Source organism: Quercus lobata, chromosome 7 (assembly GCF_001633185.2).
Source record: "Quercus lobata isolate SW786 chromosome 7, ValleyOak3.0 Primary Assembly, whole genome shotgun sequence".
Taxonomy (NCBI): domain Eukaryota; kingdom Viridiplantae; phylum Streptophyta; class Magnoliopsida; order Fagales; family Fagaceae; genus Quercus; species Quercus lobata.
Window position 1 is genome coordinate 25,835,092 of NC_044910.1, and position 18,983 is coordinate 25,854,074.

At 34.2% G+C, this 18,983-nt stretch overlaps 2 protein-coding genes across 3 annotated transcripts; one reads left to right on the forward strand and one right to left on the reverse strand.

Moving 5' to 3' along the window:
- Window positions 1-1,998: 1,998 nt before the first annotated feature.
- LOC115953334 (rhomboid-like protein 15) lies at window positions 1,999-14,086 on the forward strand. Of its 2 annotated transcripts, XM_031070943.1 has the most exons (13): window positions 2,000-2,120; window positions 5,601-5,766; window positions 6,822-7,125; window positions 7,332-7,364; window positions 7,463-7,554; window positions 7,670-7,743; window positions 10,067-10,161; window positions 10,235-10,304; window positions 12,040-12,218; window positions 12,860-12,908; window positions 13,006-13,062; window positions 13,647-13,721; window positions 13,842-14,086. In XM_031070943.1, the coding sequence occupies exons 1-13, from the start codon at window positions 2,097-2,099 to the stop codon at window positions 13,845-13,847; spliced, it is 1,224 nt and encodes a 407-aa protein (XP_030926803.1). In that variant the 5' UTR covers window positions 2,000-2,096; the 3' UTR covers window positions 13,848-14,086. The 2 variants fall into 2 exon arrangements, with proteins under 2 accessions (XP_030926802.1, XP_030926803.1); XM_031070942.1 differs by lacking the exon at window positions 13,842-14,086 and having other exon boundaries at window positions 1,999-2,120; window positions 13,647-13,730.
- Window positions 14,087-15,956: 1,870 nt separating this feature from the next.
- On the reverse strand, window positions 15,957-18,763 carry LOC115952404 (universal stress protein YxiE-like). The gene is made up of 4 exons (XM_031069578.1): window positions 18,192-18,763; window positions 17,638-17,741; window positions 16,835-16,953; window positions 15,957-16,420 (listed from the first exon to the last, which is right to left on the reverse strand). The coding sequence occupies exons 1-4, from the start codon at window positions 18,463-18,465 to the stop codon at window positions 16,330-16,332; spliced, it is 588 nt and encodes a 195-aa protein (XP_030925438.1). The 5' UTR covers window positions 18,466-18,763; the 3' UTR covers window positions 15,957-16,329.
- Between the last annotated feature and the right edge of the window lie 220 nt (window positions 18,764-18,983).

Here is an 18,983-nt window from a genome sequence, read left to right on the forward strand (position 1 = left end):
ATTCTTTTCCATCTCTTGCATCCCACCCAAACAGAGTGTTTGATATCATGGTCAAACTAAGAACTAATAAATGATCACTCCATAAATATTAAAAGTGACAATTTTAAATTAAATTGGGACTAAAATCGTTTACTTTATATATTTTTAATGCTTAAAAAACAATTATTTTAAGTTTGTTAGAGATTGAAAATAATTATTTTAAATTTCATAGACTAAAATTGTTCATAAGCAAAAATTTAGGGGCCAAAAAAATAGTGTATTGTGTCTTTTTTTCCTTTTTTTTTTTTCTAATTTAAAAATAGGAAATAATCCATTTTAAGAAATTTTTTTATGAAAAAACGAAAAAGTAATTTATTGTTTTGACAAAATTTTTCAATTTTTCATAAAAATTTTCACAAAATAGATGATTAATATGTGCCTTTAGGGCACACATTAATCGAGCTTTAAAAATAAACTAAATTCCATTTTTAAAAAAATTTGAAAAATCAACCAAATGGAGTTTTGCCCACCCAAACTTTCTGGTCCGAACCCGATTTTCTACTTTGGAAATTGGAGAATTCGAGAGCATTTGCAGTATCACATAGGTAACTAAGTGCCTGTTTATTTCCACATTTTAAGTCCAAAAAGGGCTTTTTGAAAAAAGCTGGGCCTAAAATTGCGTTTGGTTAAGCCCAAAAACTCGGAAAATTTATGGACCTTTGAGGGTCCATAAATGAAAACGCGCACTGCGCATTTGATGGGTTACCGTTGCTAATGATGGAATTACGGAAATACCCATGAAATTAATCATTTCTCTCAACGCCTAACCTCACGCCTCCCATCTCTTCTCTCTGCTCTGCCCTCTCCGTGAGAAATCAACCCAAAAAACAGAGAAATCATAACCAACCCATACCCATGAGAAATCAACACAAATAACACACAGAAAAATCATTACCCAAAACACAAACCACAATCCAAAACTACAGAAATCAAATAGCACAAACCCACGGCCAAACAACCATAAATACGTAGAAAGACAGAAAGAAAGAAGAAGAAGAGGAAGGCGAAGAAAGACAGAGCAGAGAGACTTACCACGAGTTTTCTCAAGCTCACCGGCTCTCTCAATTTCACGAGTTTTCTCATAGGTATGGGTTGTTTTGATTTTTCTGTTCTTTGGTTGATTCAAGTAATTGAGAGAGCTGGAGAGCTTCTGGAAAAAAAAAAAAAAAAAAAAAAAAAGAGAAGAAATTGAGAGAGCCAGAGAGCTTTTGGAATCATCAAGTGGAAGTAAAAGAAAAATAAAAGAGGAAAGAATGAAGGAATGAGGAGCTTCTGGAAAGTGGAGCTGTGGAAGTAAAGAAAAAGAAAAAGAAAAAGGTGAGGATATGGACAAAATAATGTATACGTGTGTGGTGGACAAAATACAAGAGAAAAAAAAAAAAGGAAAAGGAAACATATGGAGGAAAAAAAAAAAAGGGGCAAAGAATTAGAAATCACAATTTAAAAATATTACCACAATATTTTCATAATATTTTCACAATAAATTTTAAGTAATTAGATAATATTGATGAGTAAAAATATAATTTCAGTAATGAGTTTAAATTAGAACTAGTAACAACTTTTCATATAAGATTTTGTTATGATTCTTGTGAAAGTATTACAAAAAATATTGTGAATGTAACATTATTTGTTGAAAAATATAATTGTCGAAAATGAATAGAAAAAGAAAAAATAAATATTAAAAAAGAATAAATTTGATTACAAAATAAAAATTAAAAAAGTAGATAAACAAAAGATAAATGTTACTATTAATTGTCCAAACAGCACAAAAATTTATCTAATTTGCTAGAGATGCTCTTATATATACATTGTCTTTTTTGATAATTTATCCCTCAAACTACCACTTTTATAAGTACTAATCAAATACTAAACTTTTTCAAAAAATATATTTTAACAATTTTTACCAAATACCTAACTTTTTGAAAATGCATTTTTTTTTTAACTCCACCCTTTCCTAGTAAACTTTTACAAAAAGCTCACCCAAACTTTGCTGGTACACAATACACAAAGCACCAAATAGATTTCAAACAAAGTCTGAGAAAACAATTTCGCAGAAAATGAGACCCAACATCGTTACCGAGGTGAGCGCCGATCTACATTCTACACTCTTCCTTTGCTCGTTTCGATTTTGATAATTACGCATTGTCACTGATTCCTTGCCTAACCAACCCTAACTTCAATTTATGCTCTGTTTGGTTGCTGAGAAAAATGAAATGAAATGATTCAATTTTGCTCCTTATTTTCAGTTTTTTGGGTACGGAGAACGTTGTATAGCAAAAAAAAATCTGTACTTAAAAGAGTTGAAACTGAGCAAATTACCACCACTAGCGTGCTTAGTTGAGTTGACTCTCAAATTTGGAAAAGTTTTACCTTTTTAGACTCATATCCTATCTGTTTGCTTTCTTTTACTTTGTTCTATGAGAAATAATGGGAAATTTTTTTAATTTTTTTTAATTCTTTTTAATTTTTTTTAATTTTTTTTTTTAAATTCTGGGTGTTTGAATTGTGTCTTTGTGTCATACTGTTACTGTTGGATCAGGTTTGGAATGTTTGAAATTAGAAGGAATTGTGGATTCGATTGGAAACCCTAATTTTGTTTTTGTTTAGGTGGTTAGTTAACCTTTTTTTAAATGAGTATAATTAGGATGTAAGGATAGTTACTTCAGGTTATGAAGTTTGTTCAATACGAATATTTATGTATAGGCATAGTCATAGGGTACCTTAGCTTTCCTTGGATGATACCTAAAATCTAGGTATCAATAAGATTTACATGGGTTTTGATTGGCTTAGATATGGAAATTTTTTTGTTTGCTAATATTCGAATTTGCATGTTCTGAAGGTTAAAATGGCAAATTTTTACATGGTAAAGTAGCTTAAACAAAGCTTCCATTGCTGTAGAATAAGTGACGATAGAGGCATCAAATTGGTGTTTTTTTCTTTTTCTTTTTAAATGCAGAAGTGGGTATTATTAGTGTAGTCAAAGGTGAAAGGCAAAGTTAAGGTGCCAAGCCCTTGTATAACCTAAGGTGTAAGGCACCAAAAAGGGGCCTTATGGTGTAGGATTGTAGAAATATATTAGGAGAAGATGATGTGCGTTGGTGATGGCTCCATAATTCGTTTTTGGCTGCATGACCTATGAAATGGTGAGACAACTCTTGAGGAGAGAAATTCTAGCCTCTTTCTAGTTGCCAGGGACAGTAAAGCCAAGGTGACGGATTATTTATAGTACAAAAAAAGGAATTTATTTTTTGGGGTGGGGGTGGGGGTGGGGGGGAATCATTGATTCAATTGTTGTAATTCTTGAGTGGAGGACGGAATTCTTATCCTTGTAAGGGCATGGGGAAAGTTTGTGTACCACCAAGGATGGCTTATTTATTTATTTTTATGTGTGATGTTAGAAAAGACATTGACTATAGATAGTCTAAGGAAATGAGGGTTGACTTGATTGGTACTTTTTTTTTATAGGTAATCAGTGTAGTTATATTGATAAAAAAATATAAAGGAAAACAATGAGTTCATGATGATGAACACAAAAGAACAAAGAAAGAAAAAGGACAAAGATCAAGCTGCTATTCTAAGAGAGACAAGGAACTTTATGCTGGATGAACAATCCGAGAAACCCCTACACCAAGACCAATCAAAAAGAGTTTGATGGCACAAATCTTTTAGATGGTCTAATGATTTTTCGATGTCCTCAAACAAGCTACGATTCCGCTCTGTCCAAACAATCCACATCAAACAACCCGGAACCAAATTCCAAATATCTGATCTATACTTGCCAAGCCAATTTCTCCTGCAAAATAATAAACCAGCAACAGAGTCTTTCATGACCTGTTCCCAAATAACTAGATCATATTAATCCATAGAGCATTTGCTAAATCACAATGAAGAAGGAGGTGATCCACTGATTCCCCATTATGGCAACACATACAACACTGATTCACCAATGGCAGACCCCTTCCCATGAGGTTATCCAGTGTAAGAATCTGACATAAAGCTGTTGTACACAAAGAAGGCAAACCTTTTAGGAACCTTTACTTTCCATACACACTTCCGTGGAAAAATGGAATAAAGAGCACCCCCAATCTCTTGGTAGAAAGACCGAGTATCAAAAGTACCACTTCCCTTAAGGCACCAACGTAATCTGTCACTCCCCACACCACTTGGAACCTGAGAGCAAATAAAATCAAGAAAAGAGAAAACTGCCTCTAATTCCCAATCGTGAAAATTCCTAGAAAAGATCAAATTCCAAATTCTATCATTCCCCTCCGCATGGTGACCCAAAACATCAAAGATACAAGCTTCCTTATAACCTGAACACTCAAATAAATCAGGATAAAGAATCTAAGAGGAGTTTACCCAACCCACCTATCATACCAAAAAATTCGAGTACCATCTCCCACCACGAGGGCCAAATGATGAGAAAAACTCTCCTAAACTTCACTAACTCTACACTATAAACGATTTGATTTGTACTTCATGTGCAAGAACCCAGGGGAGAGTGTGGTTCATTTTTTCTTCATTGTGCGGTGGCTCGAAAGCTGTGGTCTTTGGTTTTCTGTTTGTTTGGTGTTTTTTTGGGTGATGCCTTATTCTATTTTGGAAATGTTATCATGTTGGATGGGATGTTTTGGAAAGAAATGGGAAGATTTGGAAAGTTGTTCCTTTGCCTTTAATGTGTTGTCTTTGGAGAGAGAAATGATTATTGCTTTGAAGGAAAGAGATGAACCTAATGAAGTTGAAGATCTTATTTTTGAAGAGTTTATATGATTGGACTTTGACCTTTCATACCTTTGCAGAGTTCGTGGGTACTTTGAGCTTCCATTAATTGTGATTTTTTTTTTTGCCAAGAGTCACCTACTAACTTGAATTAAAATACATTTTCTTTGCCAAATTACAAAACTGCTCTTTTTTCTTTTTTGCTAAGTTTCATTGAGGCCCTTGCATCAAGCATCTTATAGTATGCTTAAGGTGCTCAAGTACTTTCCTAGGCTCTAAAGGTGAGTGCCTCTCTAAAGTCGCCTTGCTTTAGGGGTTCAGAGGCACGACGCATGCCTAGGTGAGCACCTGGCTTGCCTTGGAGTATACTATTATATAGGTGTATATTTTAAAATAGAGGTAAATTACATTTTAAATCCCTTAATTTAGGATTGGTTTAAACTGAAAATCCACACTTTCAAAAGTTTCATGCTAAGGTTTGAATTGAAATGCATTTTATTCTGTAAGGTTTAATTTGAAACCACCTGTAAACTATGGGGTTTAAAATGTAATTTACCCTAGAAATGATGTTACAAAGTCGTTGTAATTAAAAATGTCGTCTCCTTTTCTTACCTTGAACTTTTGCTAATAAGCTTCATAATCATTTTGACTCCTCATTGTAATGGTGTAAGAAGGTGCTTATCTCCCTTTTCCAAACAAAAATGCCATCCTTGTTTCATCAATTTTGAAAATGCCACTATCAACACATTTTTGGATGGGTAGGTGCTTTACTAGTCAGAATATTATTTTTCTTTAACTCTTGAGTTATTAATTTCACATTGTTTTTTCATTGTGGTGTGCAGGCAGGATTGCAAACTAGGTTGGGTCAATGGTGGGATGGCATTCCATTACTTACTTCTGCCGTGGTGGTTGTTTGTGGGATCATATACTTGGTCTGTCTCTTGGTTGGATATGACTCCTTTTTTGAAATATGCTTCTTGCCCTCCGCAATTCTATCACATTTCCAAGGTACATACTTGCAGATTGAGATTGAATATGATTCCTTTTTTGAAATAATTGTGCAATGTTTACCTTTGAAACTTTCATGTTTTTCCCCTTGAATTAACTTATGTATAAATCCAGCACGCAGTTTAAAAGCTAAGCATTGGATAATCTTTATCCGTCTATTATGTTGGGTGTACTTGGAAGATATAATGGGGTGGCTTCATAGTGATATATATTGGGGGATGGGATCTCAACATATTTTTAGTTATGTATCTTTAATTTTTTTTTTTTAAAGGAATAGGTCAAAAATTGTTGCACTTCATATTTTATGCAAGGATCTATGCTGTGATAGATATATTTATTCCTATATGTGAGATATCTTTGTGAAATACTTATTCAACTATCAATATGCTACTTAGGGAAGGATTTTAAAAGTAGTCTAAAAATATTCTTGGAAAATATCTGCTGCAGAAAACTGTTGCTCATTTTTGGTCTTATGATTTCTGGTCATTCTTGCATGTCCTCAGCTAATAGCAGTCCTTGGTCTGCCTGAAATTTTGTGGGAACATAAAATATTTAGCCTAAGAGCAGTCCTGAGTAATGTCTATGAAAGCCTTTTTTAACCTGTCTAACATTTAGGCTGCAATCTAATATTTGGTCTGGAAAGGGTCTGTTCAAAGCCTTATATCACAGACTACATAGCCGGTCCTGTTAATCTTTAGGAATTCCCTTTGTAAGTTAAATTTTTGTTCCAATTTAATCTGTGATGGTAGTAGATTTTGGTATGAAAGTAGCTTTCATTTGTGCCCAAAGCCTTGTAGCTGAACTAGCGCTTCTTAGTGTTCCAATGAAGACGTCCAGGTTCAAATCCACCCTTCCCAAACTATTGAATTATAAAAAAAGAAAAAAAGAAAAAAAGTAGCTTTCATTTGTATATGAAGAAGAAACTATACACCTTTCTTTCTTATTTATGTATTTATTAAATTATTTTATATTCATGGATCTTTATAGGTTATCCCTTCTCTTTAGTGAGACGTGTCAGTCTTATGGTCATTAACCTTACTCTTTTTTGTTTACAGTTTACAGGATTTATACATCCATCTTTTTTCATGGTTCACTGCTTCATGTTCTGTTCAACATGCTGGCATTGGTTCCTTTGGGTTCTGAACTGGAGAGAATTATGGGATCTGTCCGTTTGTTGTACATGATAATTCTATTGGCTACAACCAATGCTATTTTTCATCTTCTCATTGCACTATTGGTGGGGCATAATCCTTTTCATCCTTTCTTGTATCTCATGAATGAGTGTGCAATAGGCTTTTCAGGGATCTTATTTTCTATGATCGTGATTGAAACAAGTTTGAGTGGAGAACCTAGGAGGAGGTTGGTTATTTGTGATACTTAATTTAGTAATACATGCAATTGCACATGTACTTTTACCCTCATGATATTTCATAAGCATGATAGAATCCTGTTGGCTCAATATTATTATCATCATCATCATCATCCAGTAGACATTGCATGGTTTCTCTTAAGTACATCCATTCCTGGTGTCTTCTGATTTACAACCTTTTCCCATCATTGTGCAGTGTCTTTGGACTCTTCCATGTGCCTGCTCAATGGTAAATGCTCATCTAATTTCTATTATCTTGTTTGTATTATCCTTAGATAATTTATTGAAGATGTGACGTATTTTTTTTTTTTGAATTATTTGTTCCAGGTATCCATGGATCTTGTTGATACTGTTCCAGCTTCTTGCATCAAATGTCTCATTGCTTGGACACCTATGTGGCATTTTGTCTGGATTTGCATGTAAGTTTCCTCACAGTTCAACACATCTCTATCTCTGGTTTCCCCTTCTCCTTCCCGTACAGCCATATTCATAAGGAACACAATAGAAATTCTATAATTTTGTCTTTAATTTCAGATACATATGGCATATTCAACTTCCTGATACCTGGGGCATCCTTTTATTCTGCCATTGAGGCCTCCTCTTGGCTTGTAAGTATCTTTATGAAATTGCGTGAAACAGTATGGGAAAAGAATTATAATTTGCTCTCTTTCATGAAAGTAGTATAAATGCCTTTGAGCTATCAAAGGACATGGAATTGAGAGTGATGATAACCCTAGATTATTATACTCCTTGTTCTCTGTTGGATTTACCTTTCAAGGATTCCATACACTTTGTCCACCCAATTTGTCTCTACCCATTGCTAATATGAGGGCATTCTGGACTTCGGAATACAATAGTCCAATATCTTTTGAAGGCTAGCCTGGCAGAATTGAAATTGGAGTGTGTAATAAAATATTTCAAGGCATGCTACTACAAAATAAAAGAAATTGAAGTTGTTGGATGTAAATTTTATGCTTAATACCTTTCAGTTTTTAGAATAATGCTTCTGTATTTTCCTTCTATATTGGCTCAGCTTCCCACATGTACCTTCAATGTTCATTTTTTAGATTTTGATATGCTTTTCTGTTGAGTCTAATTTCCAGAATTCAAAGGACTTAGCATTTCTTTTAGGTGTTTCTATTTATATATGTTATCAATATTTTCCTGCATTACTTTTGTATAACTTTACCAAGAGTTAGGAGTTGGCCAAGTTTCAATACCTTTGTCATAGAAAGACCATATCCAAATGTTCTGCTCCTACCTCAAGACCTAAGCTTCTCTTACCTTACAGCATTTATGGTCCAACTATCATTTTTGCATGCATGCCTGTGTATTTAAGAAAGTTAATACAGTTGTTATCAGTTTATCCAAAGATTTTATTCTCATGTTTTATGCTGAATGATCTTGAATTGTCCTAGACAGTAGTATTGAAAAGCTATTGGTTTATTTCAATAGAGCCAATTAATACTTTTATATATTTATGTATTCTTATTTTCATAAATAGAATACATAAATAAAATGATTTTATTTGACAAAGCCGATAATTAAAATTACATACTACATTGTAGATCTTACAATTTCAAATCCAGACCATCTACAAAATCTAAAACCAAATGTGAGGGAATATTTTCTAGCACAATCACCTAATTATACAAGCACTGTAACAATGATTGTTTGATCATAATGATTGGCTGTTCAATTCTATCAAAAGTTTGCAAATTTTGCTATCCCCAAATTATCCACAAGATGCACAATGGAATCACATCCCAGGCTTTAGAATTTCCGACTCTGAAAACTCCCTCTCCAACAAATTCGCATTTGCACCACTGTCTTCTGCATGACACAGGACAGTCCAAATAACACCCACAGAAATGACCAAATATCTCTAGCTACCATGAAGTAAAAGGTGTTCCACTGATCTCCGTCAGTCTTACACATGCAATACCAATTGACAATCATCATGTCATGCTTCCACAAATTATTCACTATTAAAATTCTGTCTAGTGCTGCTGTCCATGCAAAGAAAGCAACATCTGTAGGAACCTTGACTTGCCAGATGCTTCTCTATGGAAAACTTGCCCCTACCCATCAAAGCTTCATAATAAGAATGAACTTCAAACTTATTGGCTTTTACAAGCTTCCACTCTGTTAAGTTATTATTATAATAGATATAATGTGTGTGTAATGGATATGCACGCATATATCTACACACAGACCATAAAATGCACATCATGGACATCCACTATCACTGAACTAAATTGAACTCATAAATGCCCTGTATATCTACTGTTTTGGGTTCCTAAAACCTTTTTTTTTTTTTTTGATAGGTAAACAGAAATTTATTAATAAAGAGAAAAAAGAAAAGAAAAGTACAAGTTGTTCATGATGATGAACAAGAAGAAAAAAAACAAACAACACAGCAAAACAAGAAATCAGGAAACTAAGCTAAGTGAAGACATAAACTCAGAGAGAGAAGAACCTTTGCTGCCATTTACTCTGCTTAGGGCTCTAATTGTGCCATATTGTATTTCCCTCAAATATTAATATTGAACTGCAGTTTGCATAATGTTTAATATTAATATTGAACTGTACTTTGATTAATGTTGTTTAGGCTTCCCACTGATTAGTAGCCTGCTTTATATAAATTTAGGAGTATCTCATCTCAACCTTTTGGTATTGTTTTAGTTCTATTAACTTATGTCATGAATAACTAGGAAACCTTATAATGTTGACTATCAAATATTCTCCTAAGTTTCAGTTTTTACTTTTTAGTCTTTGTGAAGATGGTCTTGTGCAACATATATTGGTTAATAAAAATGGCATGCTGTACATGGAGGTATCTGCCTGTGTTAGCAACCCTTTTGTTCTAACCATGTATTTATAATACAGATAGGCCTTTGTGAATATGATCTTTTTTAATATGATTTTCAGTCATCTTGTGTGAGGCGGCCTAAATTTATTTTGTGCACTGGTGGGAATTCCACGGGCTACATCCCTACATATACAACCCAAAATACGGCATCTAGGTATATTACGCTTTTCAAAGTCATTTATTATTTGATGTCCTAGAAACATAATTTGATATTATTTCTTGAGCAGTGGATTATTTTCTGGAAATACTTGGAGAAATTTGTCCTCATGGATGCCTCAAAGGGAATCGTCTGCTCAGGTATTGAGTGAATCTCCTTTTCAGGATCTTTTAAGGCATTAGGATATTTTCTTAATTTTTTTATTTTTTTTATTTTTTTTTCATGATGTCAATATAGTTGTTCACTTTTTGTAATGCACTAATAATGCAAGCCTCAACTTTAGCAAATTACTTTCAAAGTTTATCTTTAAAGAGAACTAATGCATGCTCTGATCTTTCAAGAAATTTTTTTTTTGTTAGGATAGCTAATCTCCTATTTCATAAGCTTAATAATTCACCATTTGTTTATTTTAGGTTTCAGGGTATGTTTAGTGAGAATTCTAAAGAAACATCTGATCCAGCAGAAAAATATCAAAAAAAATCGCAGGGAAACAAATAGAACAGGGAAAACAAAGAGATAAACCTAGGAATCAGCACCTCAGGTTGCTTGGAATCAACACCAAGTAGGTGAAACAAAATAAAACCTAGGGTTGCCTGGAATCAACACCAAGCTATTGGAGACAATTAATAGTAATTTTATTAATCAAAACAAGCATCACCATACTGAACTTTGGGCCTTTAAATAGGTTCCCTAAGTTTTTTTTTTGATAAGTAATAAAACTTTTATTAAAAATAATAAAAGTAGACCATGTACACAGGATGTGTTCACAGATTACAAACAAACTAAGCACCAAAAGAACGATAATCAAGCATCTCAAACGTGTGATCAAAGGAAAATAGAGAGGAAGCATTCATCAACTCAAATAAAGATCTGAGAAGAAGAAGCTTACGATCAAGCACTGATATCTCCCGTCCCTCAAAAGTCCATGCATTCTTCTCACACCAAGGAAGGAAAGTAATTAATTTTCAAACTAAGTTAGGAAAGGAAATAAATTTCTAAGCCAAGTAGGAAAGGAAATAACTCTTAGCCAATTACATAAAAGCAATAAATTTAAACAAGATCCATTAAATCAATTGGGCCCAACTGGCTGCGGGTTACTTTTGCCCTACCATGTGATCGGGGGTCTTCATCTGGTGTCTGCACCATCATCCACATTAATTTGTGGAATTAGAAGATAGAGCTGGAGGGGAACACTTTTCTGGGTTTCCAGTTTCACTTCATTATGGCTGAATGCCAAAATCTTCTTTTGACATGGATTGTGTTGGCATTTGCTTGATAATAGTATATAGTCCTTTTACCTCTGAAGCCTAGCTCATATCAATTAAACCTGTGCTTCTTATATAACAAGATCCTTAGTCTACTCATGCAAAGCTCTTTCTTTTGGTTGGATTTTATATTTTTGCTTTAGGTCTTATTTGCAATAGCACTAGACATCATAGAAAAGTGCTTCATATGAATCATATCTGTAACATTAATTCAAATTTTGAATCCATTCATTTAGAATAAATAAATATAGTGATGGTTATGCCCTAATGAACTTGGGGAAATGTTGAATGTTACTAGAGAGTCAACTTGGAGAAAACAACACTCAAAGTTATATCCTCCTTTTAGTTTTAAGTCAACAACACCTTTCCTCTTTTCATTTTGTTATTAACTGTTGTTTATTTTTCCTTTGGGTCCTCTAGCCTCAACTGTCTCAGCAAAGTAATGGCCAATAGCCTGTAGCTTAATGGCATTGGCTGCTCTCCTTTATGAGGAGAACTAGGGTTCGAATCCCCCCTCCTCGTATTGTTGTAGCTTTTGAATTATCAAAAGAAGTCTCAGCGAAGTTATGTAAATTTATTGATTTAATATGCTCTTTTTGATCACATGCAGTCAGCAGAAGACAGTCATAGATTTCCTGGAACGGGAAGGGCACTTGGATCCAACCAAAGTCAAATGGTTTCTGTGGATAATTCTGATTCAAACCTACAGGCTAGACTCTTGGATAATGGTAATCTAGATCGTCCATCAGACTTGGCAGCAACTGGTGCAAGACGACAGTCTGATGGAAGGTATTAGAAAAATTCTTTGGTGCACATCTAATTATTGATAGCTCTAGGTAGATCAACCTGATTGTTGCTTTGAAGTAATTAGTGCTTGGTTTTATGAAATGGTTGTTCTGATAACTTAGATAAAAAAATGTGTTTTGATAATCTTTTCTTTACCTGACTTTGAAACCTACTGAAAATATCAGGCTGGGCAATCAAATGTCAGCCTCCCCACCCACCCCCCTCCCCCGCTCCCAAAAAAGAAGAAGAGAGGATTGAACAGTAAAAGTTGATTTATACAGGCAGAGGTCCTTTCGATTTTTAAGAAAACTATAAACAGTTATGGTTCAGGCAATGGTGGCGCTGGTTTTAAAAAAACAATCAATTATCAAAGGATGTGTACACTTTCATTTGAAATACTGATATTTAAATGATGATGTCTAGTTAAAATCTAGTTTTATCCTAATCTTGCCTACAAATCCCTGAGGGTCTTGAATTGGGTTAAGATATCTGCCAGTAAGCCATGTTTTGTCACGTGAGGTGTTGACTTCATCTGTTAATTAAAACTTGTCATAATGCCTTTAGTTTATTAGGTCCAATAGACTAGTACTAAGCCATGTTTAGTGGCCAAATGATATTGATCACTTTGTTCTTGACAATTTTAGGCGGCAAGCAGCAGATAATACATCAGTTGGTGTCCCTCCAAGCCATCAGGTTTCTTTTATAAATCCAAGTGTTGGATTTTCCTTTTTTCTTTGTTCTGGTTAATCTGTTTCTGAATTTCTTCTTGTCTACTTGGAATTTGATGCAGGGTTCAGTAGCTACTGATGTAGAAATCCAAAAACTTGTAGCAATGGGTTTTGAAAAGGTAAAATTACATCACTCTGCCTGCTCTCATAATTAAAATGCCATTTCACCATATTCATGTCTATCCATGATTGCACATGATTTTGATTTTTTTTTTACGATTAGAAAAGATATAAAGGTTAAAAGTTGACCATCAAAGGATATTTAGAGTAGGATTGGTCCTTACTATTATTATGGTCTTTCACTTTCGTCTTTCACAACCTTGCAACATAGGGGATTTGTACTAACCAACAAAGTTTGTTACAACCTTCCTGTTGGCAAGTACAGGAACATGGGGTAAAGCCATCTCTGATGCTTCCTAAAATACAACCAAGCTTTAGTTCCAAAATTTTAGGGTCAGTTATGGCTCTTCATTAGACTAATTAGGGTTGGCCCCATGCGATCTTTCTCACCTTTCTTTTCTATTTGAAGTCATACTTTCATTCCTGAATTGACTTAAACCACTTTTTAATGCATTTGGGGTCTAATGCAGTGCTACTAGTAGGGGATGCCACATGTATCTGTTAGTGGATCCATTCCTAGAATACACATATTTAAAATTTAGATGGTTGGCATTTTAAATTCAAATGTCTTGGAACTGTTCAGACACAGGTAGAAGTTGCACTAGCAGCTGCGGATGGGGATCTGAATGTGGCTGTGGAAATTCTTATGAGCCAACAGGTTTGTTAGTTGTGCACGCGGCTTTTGCCCATCTGGGGCTCTTAATGATTTTTCTTTTTCCTAGTTCTTGGTGACTGCTCTTGCCTGGTCTAATTTTGGGAACTCTGATTTTCTCTGCAGGGATAGGGATAAATTGCAAAAATGAGTTACGTTGATTTCTCATTGACACCAACTATGAGCTAAGTTCTGTTGGCCTAGTTGTCTGCTTCTATCATCTCTGTGGTTCGGATTGTGCTCTGTATATTTTCTGATAGCCAAATTGATAGGATGAGGCAGCCGGAGGAAATATGTAATCAGGAAAGGCTGTACTAACTTTTGCTATTAAAAAGCAATGTCAAAAAAAAAAAAAAAAAAAAAAAAAAAAAGATGACAACGTTTGTAAACATGTTTTGACTGACAGGAACGTTCAGGTTCAATTCAAAAGAGTATCTTCAATTAGCTTCAACTAAACTTTATTTCTTTAATCCAAGTAATGGCTAAAAGAGATCCCCCGTGTTGATATTTAGACATTTATAAAATAGACAATATTGGCTCAACTCTCCTATGTAGCATATACCAATTGGACTCCAATAAAAATGTGAAACTTGAAATTCAAAGAAACCCCTGAAGAATTTGGACTTAAGTCGTCCATCACTCTAGTTCTTTTGATGGAAAGTTGAATTAACAACAACCCACCCCCCCCCCCCCCCCGGCGGGCGGGGAAAGTAATAATACTTTTCATTAACAAAAACAAGACGAAAAATAGAGGGGAAAAAAAATTTCCTACCCACTCCACAGACCACGGCAAAACTCGAGAACAGAGGAAGTGGGTGACATTTGTTTTGCTCATTGGGCCGACCCTTTTCTTTCCTGCCATTTTTGAGAGAAAAGTGAGAGGAAGTTTGCAAAAAAGTGTAGGGCACACGCTTGGACACATGTTTGCCAAAACTTGCTTAGATATCAACTTGTGATTAGAGTGCTTTAAGTGGTGGATCCATATTAAATAATGTAATCCAATCACCAATTGAAATCCAAATAAGTTATGATAAAGTGTGTTCAAGTGTATGATCCTAGAAGAACTAGAAGTTCAAGGTGAAAGGCACAAGTATGTTATTTTTCTTGCTCTTTCTTTTTTATAGAAAAAAAAATCTTTTCTTCTCTCCTCTCCTTTCCTACCTTTCCTTTTGCTGCCCTTTGCGTTATTTTACCACTTTCCTTTCTCTTCCTCTTGCGTTATTTTGCCAAACTAAAGGGAGATGTCATATAACTTGGCAAATGTCAATTGCGAGTGGTGACATAAATTAGGCATGAACAAATTAGGCATGAACACAAATTCCCAAGTTGATGGCACGGACATGGTGTTGTAAATGTGTTCCAAATACTATGTTTTTGTTGTGAGTCCCACATTAATTGTTTTATATTTATAAATTATCGTGAATTTTCAATCTCTTTTGATATCTTAAGATATGCCTCTTTTGATATCTTAAGATATGCGGTCTAATCTCCTTTGATATTTTAAGATATATAGTCTAATGTGAATATGAACCTTATTTATATCACACGCTATTCCATCTTGTCTTTTTTATCTTTTTTCTAGACTCTTTTTGGACTTTTATAATTATTTGTGACAGTTGGTTTCAACCTATTAGAGATTAGTTACCTATTATTTATTATTATCTAACCAAGTCAATGACTTATTTAACACACCATCATAACTAACATTTTTGAGGCTTCTATAATTGTTTTTAACCGTTAGTTTTAGCCTATTGAAAATAACCGCCTATTGGAGATAGCCACCTATTATTTATTATTATCTAACCATAACTCTGTGGCTTATTTAACATGCCACCACAACACTTTCTTATTAGATAAATTATCGTTTTCTTCATCAGAACATGGTATACTTTTTCTCTTCCTAAAAGTGTTCTTGCTCTCCCACATTTTTTCTCTTGCTCAAATAGTATTCTTGCTTGATCAATTAAAGGAAAGACATTAATAAAATGTTGTTTTTGAACCACTACATGTGAAAATGCATCCATAATGATAGGGTCTAATCTTGGATGACTGTTCAGCCTGAAATCCAATTCATATCAAATTCTATTTTGAGTGGTATAGATCAATCTTCAAGAACAATGCTTTCTTGTAATACTAAAGCATTGTGAGATTATTCTTAAAATTATCTCTATTTTTTGTTCTTGTTGATTATTCCAAGGATTATTCACTAAAATATTTTCCACAAGACATAGAAAAGAGGTTTAGCAACCATAAAGAGAAGAAATAATACAATTTTCTGATAAAGCCCACCACAAATGATCACAGCAGATTGAAGACCTTTTGCTTTCATCAAAATGGCGAAACGTCCATTTTTTTTTGGCTGGTGCTTCACAAGTAAGAGCATCATTGCAGTATGTCATGTTACCAGTTTACAAATTTCTTATTTTGGCTTAGTTACCACTAAGCAATATTCTCCTCTACAAAATTTACAAAGCCAAGAAATTGGATAGGCACAACAGAAGATCTGAACGAACGATCCTTATTGCAACTTACAAGAAGATACATGAAACGTCTTTTAGCACAAGGAGACAGAGAGCTAAAAATATCACTCTAGACTCTAGAGGCCATGGCATGACTATGTGCTAGACTCCTTTGGTGGCCTCACAATTAGGACGGGACATTTTGCATGATGTGCACAGTAATCACTTACACTGCCTAGGAATGCCCTGCAACCAGCAAATAATTTAACAATAAGATACGTATTATACAATTTATACTGGCAATCAAAATTGGCAAGAGGGCATAAAAAAATTGGCAAATGGATAAACAACGTAATATAGTTGTGAAAATGTTGCGTTGAAAGGAGATTTACACATTGCTCGACTCAATGTCATATTATGTACAAATAACAAGGCAAGAAGAAAGTATGCAGGATAGGATGTAAGAGGAAAAACCATTATTGGGGGAAAAACATATTATCATGAATAACAAACATACGATTCAAAATTTTCTGTTCCAAAGTGCTTGTCTGTCAGTTTAGAGAATATGCCAAATCATGAATACCTAGAAGTTATTGCATTTCTTCAAAAGAATAAAATAAAATGGAGATCAACAAGGCTTATGAAAGTCTAAACTGTCACCTTTTGATCATGCCAAGGCCACGGCTGCCCACTACCAAGAGATCAGCATGCATTTGCTCCGCTGCATGACAAATCATGTCCTTCGGATCTCCATCAAGAACTAGGGTCTCAGCTTTGACCTGCACATGTTCAATATACAATAATACACCACCAATCTAATCATAAGGACGATTCACTAAGCCCTATACAACATAGGAATTAAGATTCATATCTCTTCCATTGCAATCAATTGCAGCATAATCAAATCTCACTAATGGGGCGTTTAGTTCACCGTAATGTTACATTATGCCTTAATATTACATTACTGTAATCTTAATACAAGAATACAATATTAGTTACATTACATTGTTTAGAAAAGTGATTAGATTAAGATGATATGATATATTTTATAATTTTAAATTATGTTAATATTAGAAAAAATAAAATAAACTAAAAACTTTAATGTCACATCATTATAATGTGCATCATATTAATGACATATCACAGCAAACCAAACGTACTTTGGCATTTAAATGCTTCTGTCAACCTGTTAAATCTGCTATTAAACCTGCTAGAATATGATTAAATGACACTATATCCGAACAATTTATGCTTTTGGGACAAAGTAGTTTATAATGATGTCTCCGCTCTATCCTAGTACCCTAGGATAGCTTTTTGGGACAAACATAATTTATCAAGATATAATAATAGATCAAACTTCTTAAAAATAAAAAAATTTCGTGTAAAAACAAATAACAAAGGGGATACTTTATAATTGACAGAGTACATACTGTATACATGGGAAGTCGTCATAGGCTGCTTACCATCTTGTCTTTGCATAACTGTAATGCACGAGAAAGTAGCATTGCAGAACTTTCTTCCTGGGCTTTCCTCACTGATTCCACTACCGAAGTTGGTGGATAAAAGACTGTACAATTAAGCAATCCATAAATTATACATTAAGCTGTAAATGTGACAAAGGATTATATACTAATGTTGGATCACTTTTCCTTCTTGCATACAACCAGCTTGAGATCAATTTAAGATCCATTTCCGAACCAACAAGTTGGCCCAATTAAATTAAAAGAAAAAGCTTGAAACGATTTTAGGATATAAGATAAAAAGCCAAAAAAATCAAAGCATCAATTGCATTATGGCAACCTAATCCATTTATATGGAATCTTATCAAATAAATTAAATTTTCTAAGAATAATAAACATCCTTTCAAGAACAATATATGTATTTTTTATAATTTGATGGTAAGTGAATCAAAAAAATACATATAATAAACATAAACCCAACATCAATATGATTTTTAACAAAAAAAATTCTCTGAAATTAAGCAAAGAAAGAGTATATAATATGAGTTGGGAATTACTTGCTCCCCCTGGACCAGCTGGGACTGTGAAGTGCTGAAAGGGCTGCTTAACATGAACCAGAACCACCATCCCCACCTCCTCTAGGCTCGTTTCTGGTGCTACAGTACCAATGGCCACAAACAAGTGATCAACTGCCCACTTCAGTGCATAGAAGCTTCCATCACTATCATCGATTGCCACCATTACTTTCAGCTTCTTGATCTTCTCATTTTTGTTTATCAATATTGCCTGCTGCTCTTGCACCACTGCCCCTGCACTTGAAGTCTCCTCCATAGCTATAGCTCTTTTGAGTTTGATCAACCTTGAGTCGGCCTAGCTAGCTATATATATTTGTGTTCTTTGGATTTTTGTCTGTACATTTGAGAGTATATATATATGGAGTCCGCGTGTAAGGCTTAAGATGAAACTTGGCAGTGAGAGTTAGCTATGAAAGAAAGCAAGCTTGAAGGTTTATCAATGGTGGATCAACAATGAAACAGAGAGAATGGAAACGAAGAATCAAAAAATCTTCTATGAAGCTTTGCTCAATAATAGTAGGTAACCTGTGTTTACTATTTATTATATTACAGATGGTAACTACTCTAGAAGATTCTATCTAAAAAACTCTTAACAAATTCCTAACAGAAAATACAGCTGTACATTATAACAAATATCTACAACCAAAAATATCTGGACTCTGGAAGCTTTGAGTGAAACAGGGTAAGGCCAGAATAGAAGAAGGAAGAGCTTCTGATCAAAACGACATCGCTTGGAGTATTGTACTAAAACACGCGCGTGTCGATATAAAAACG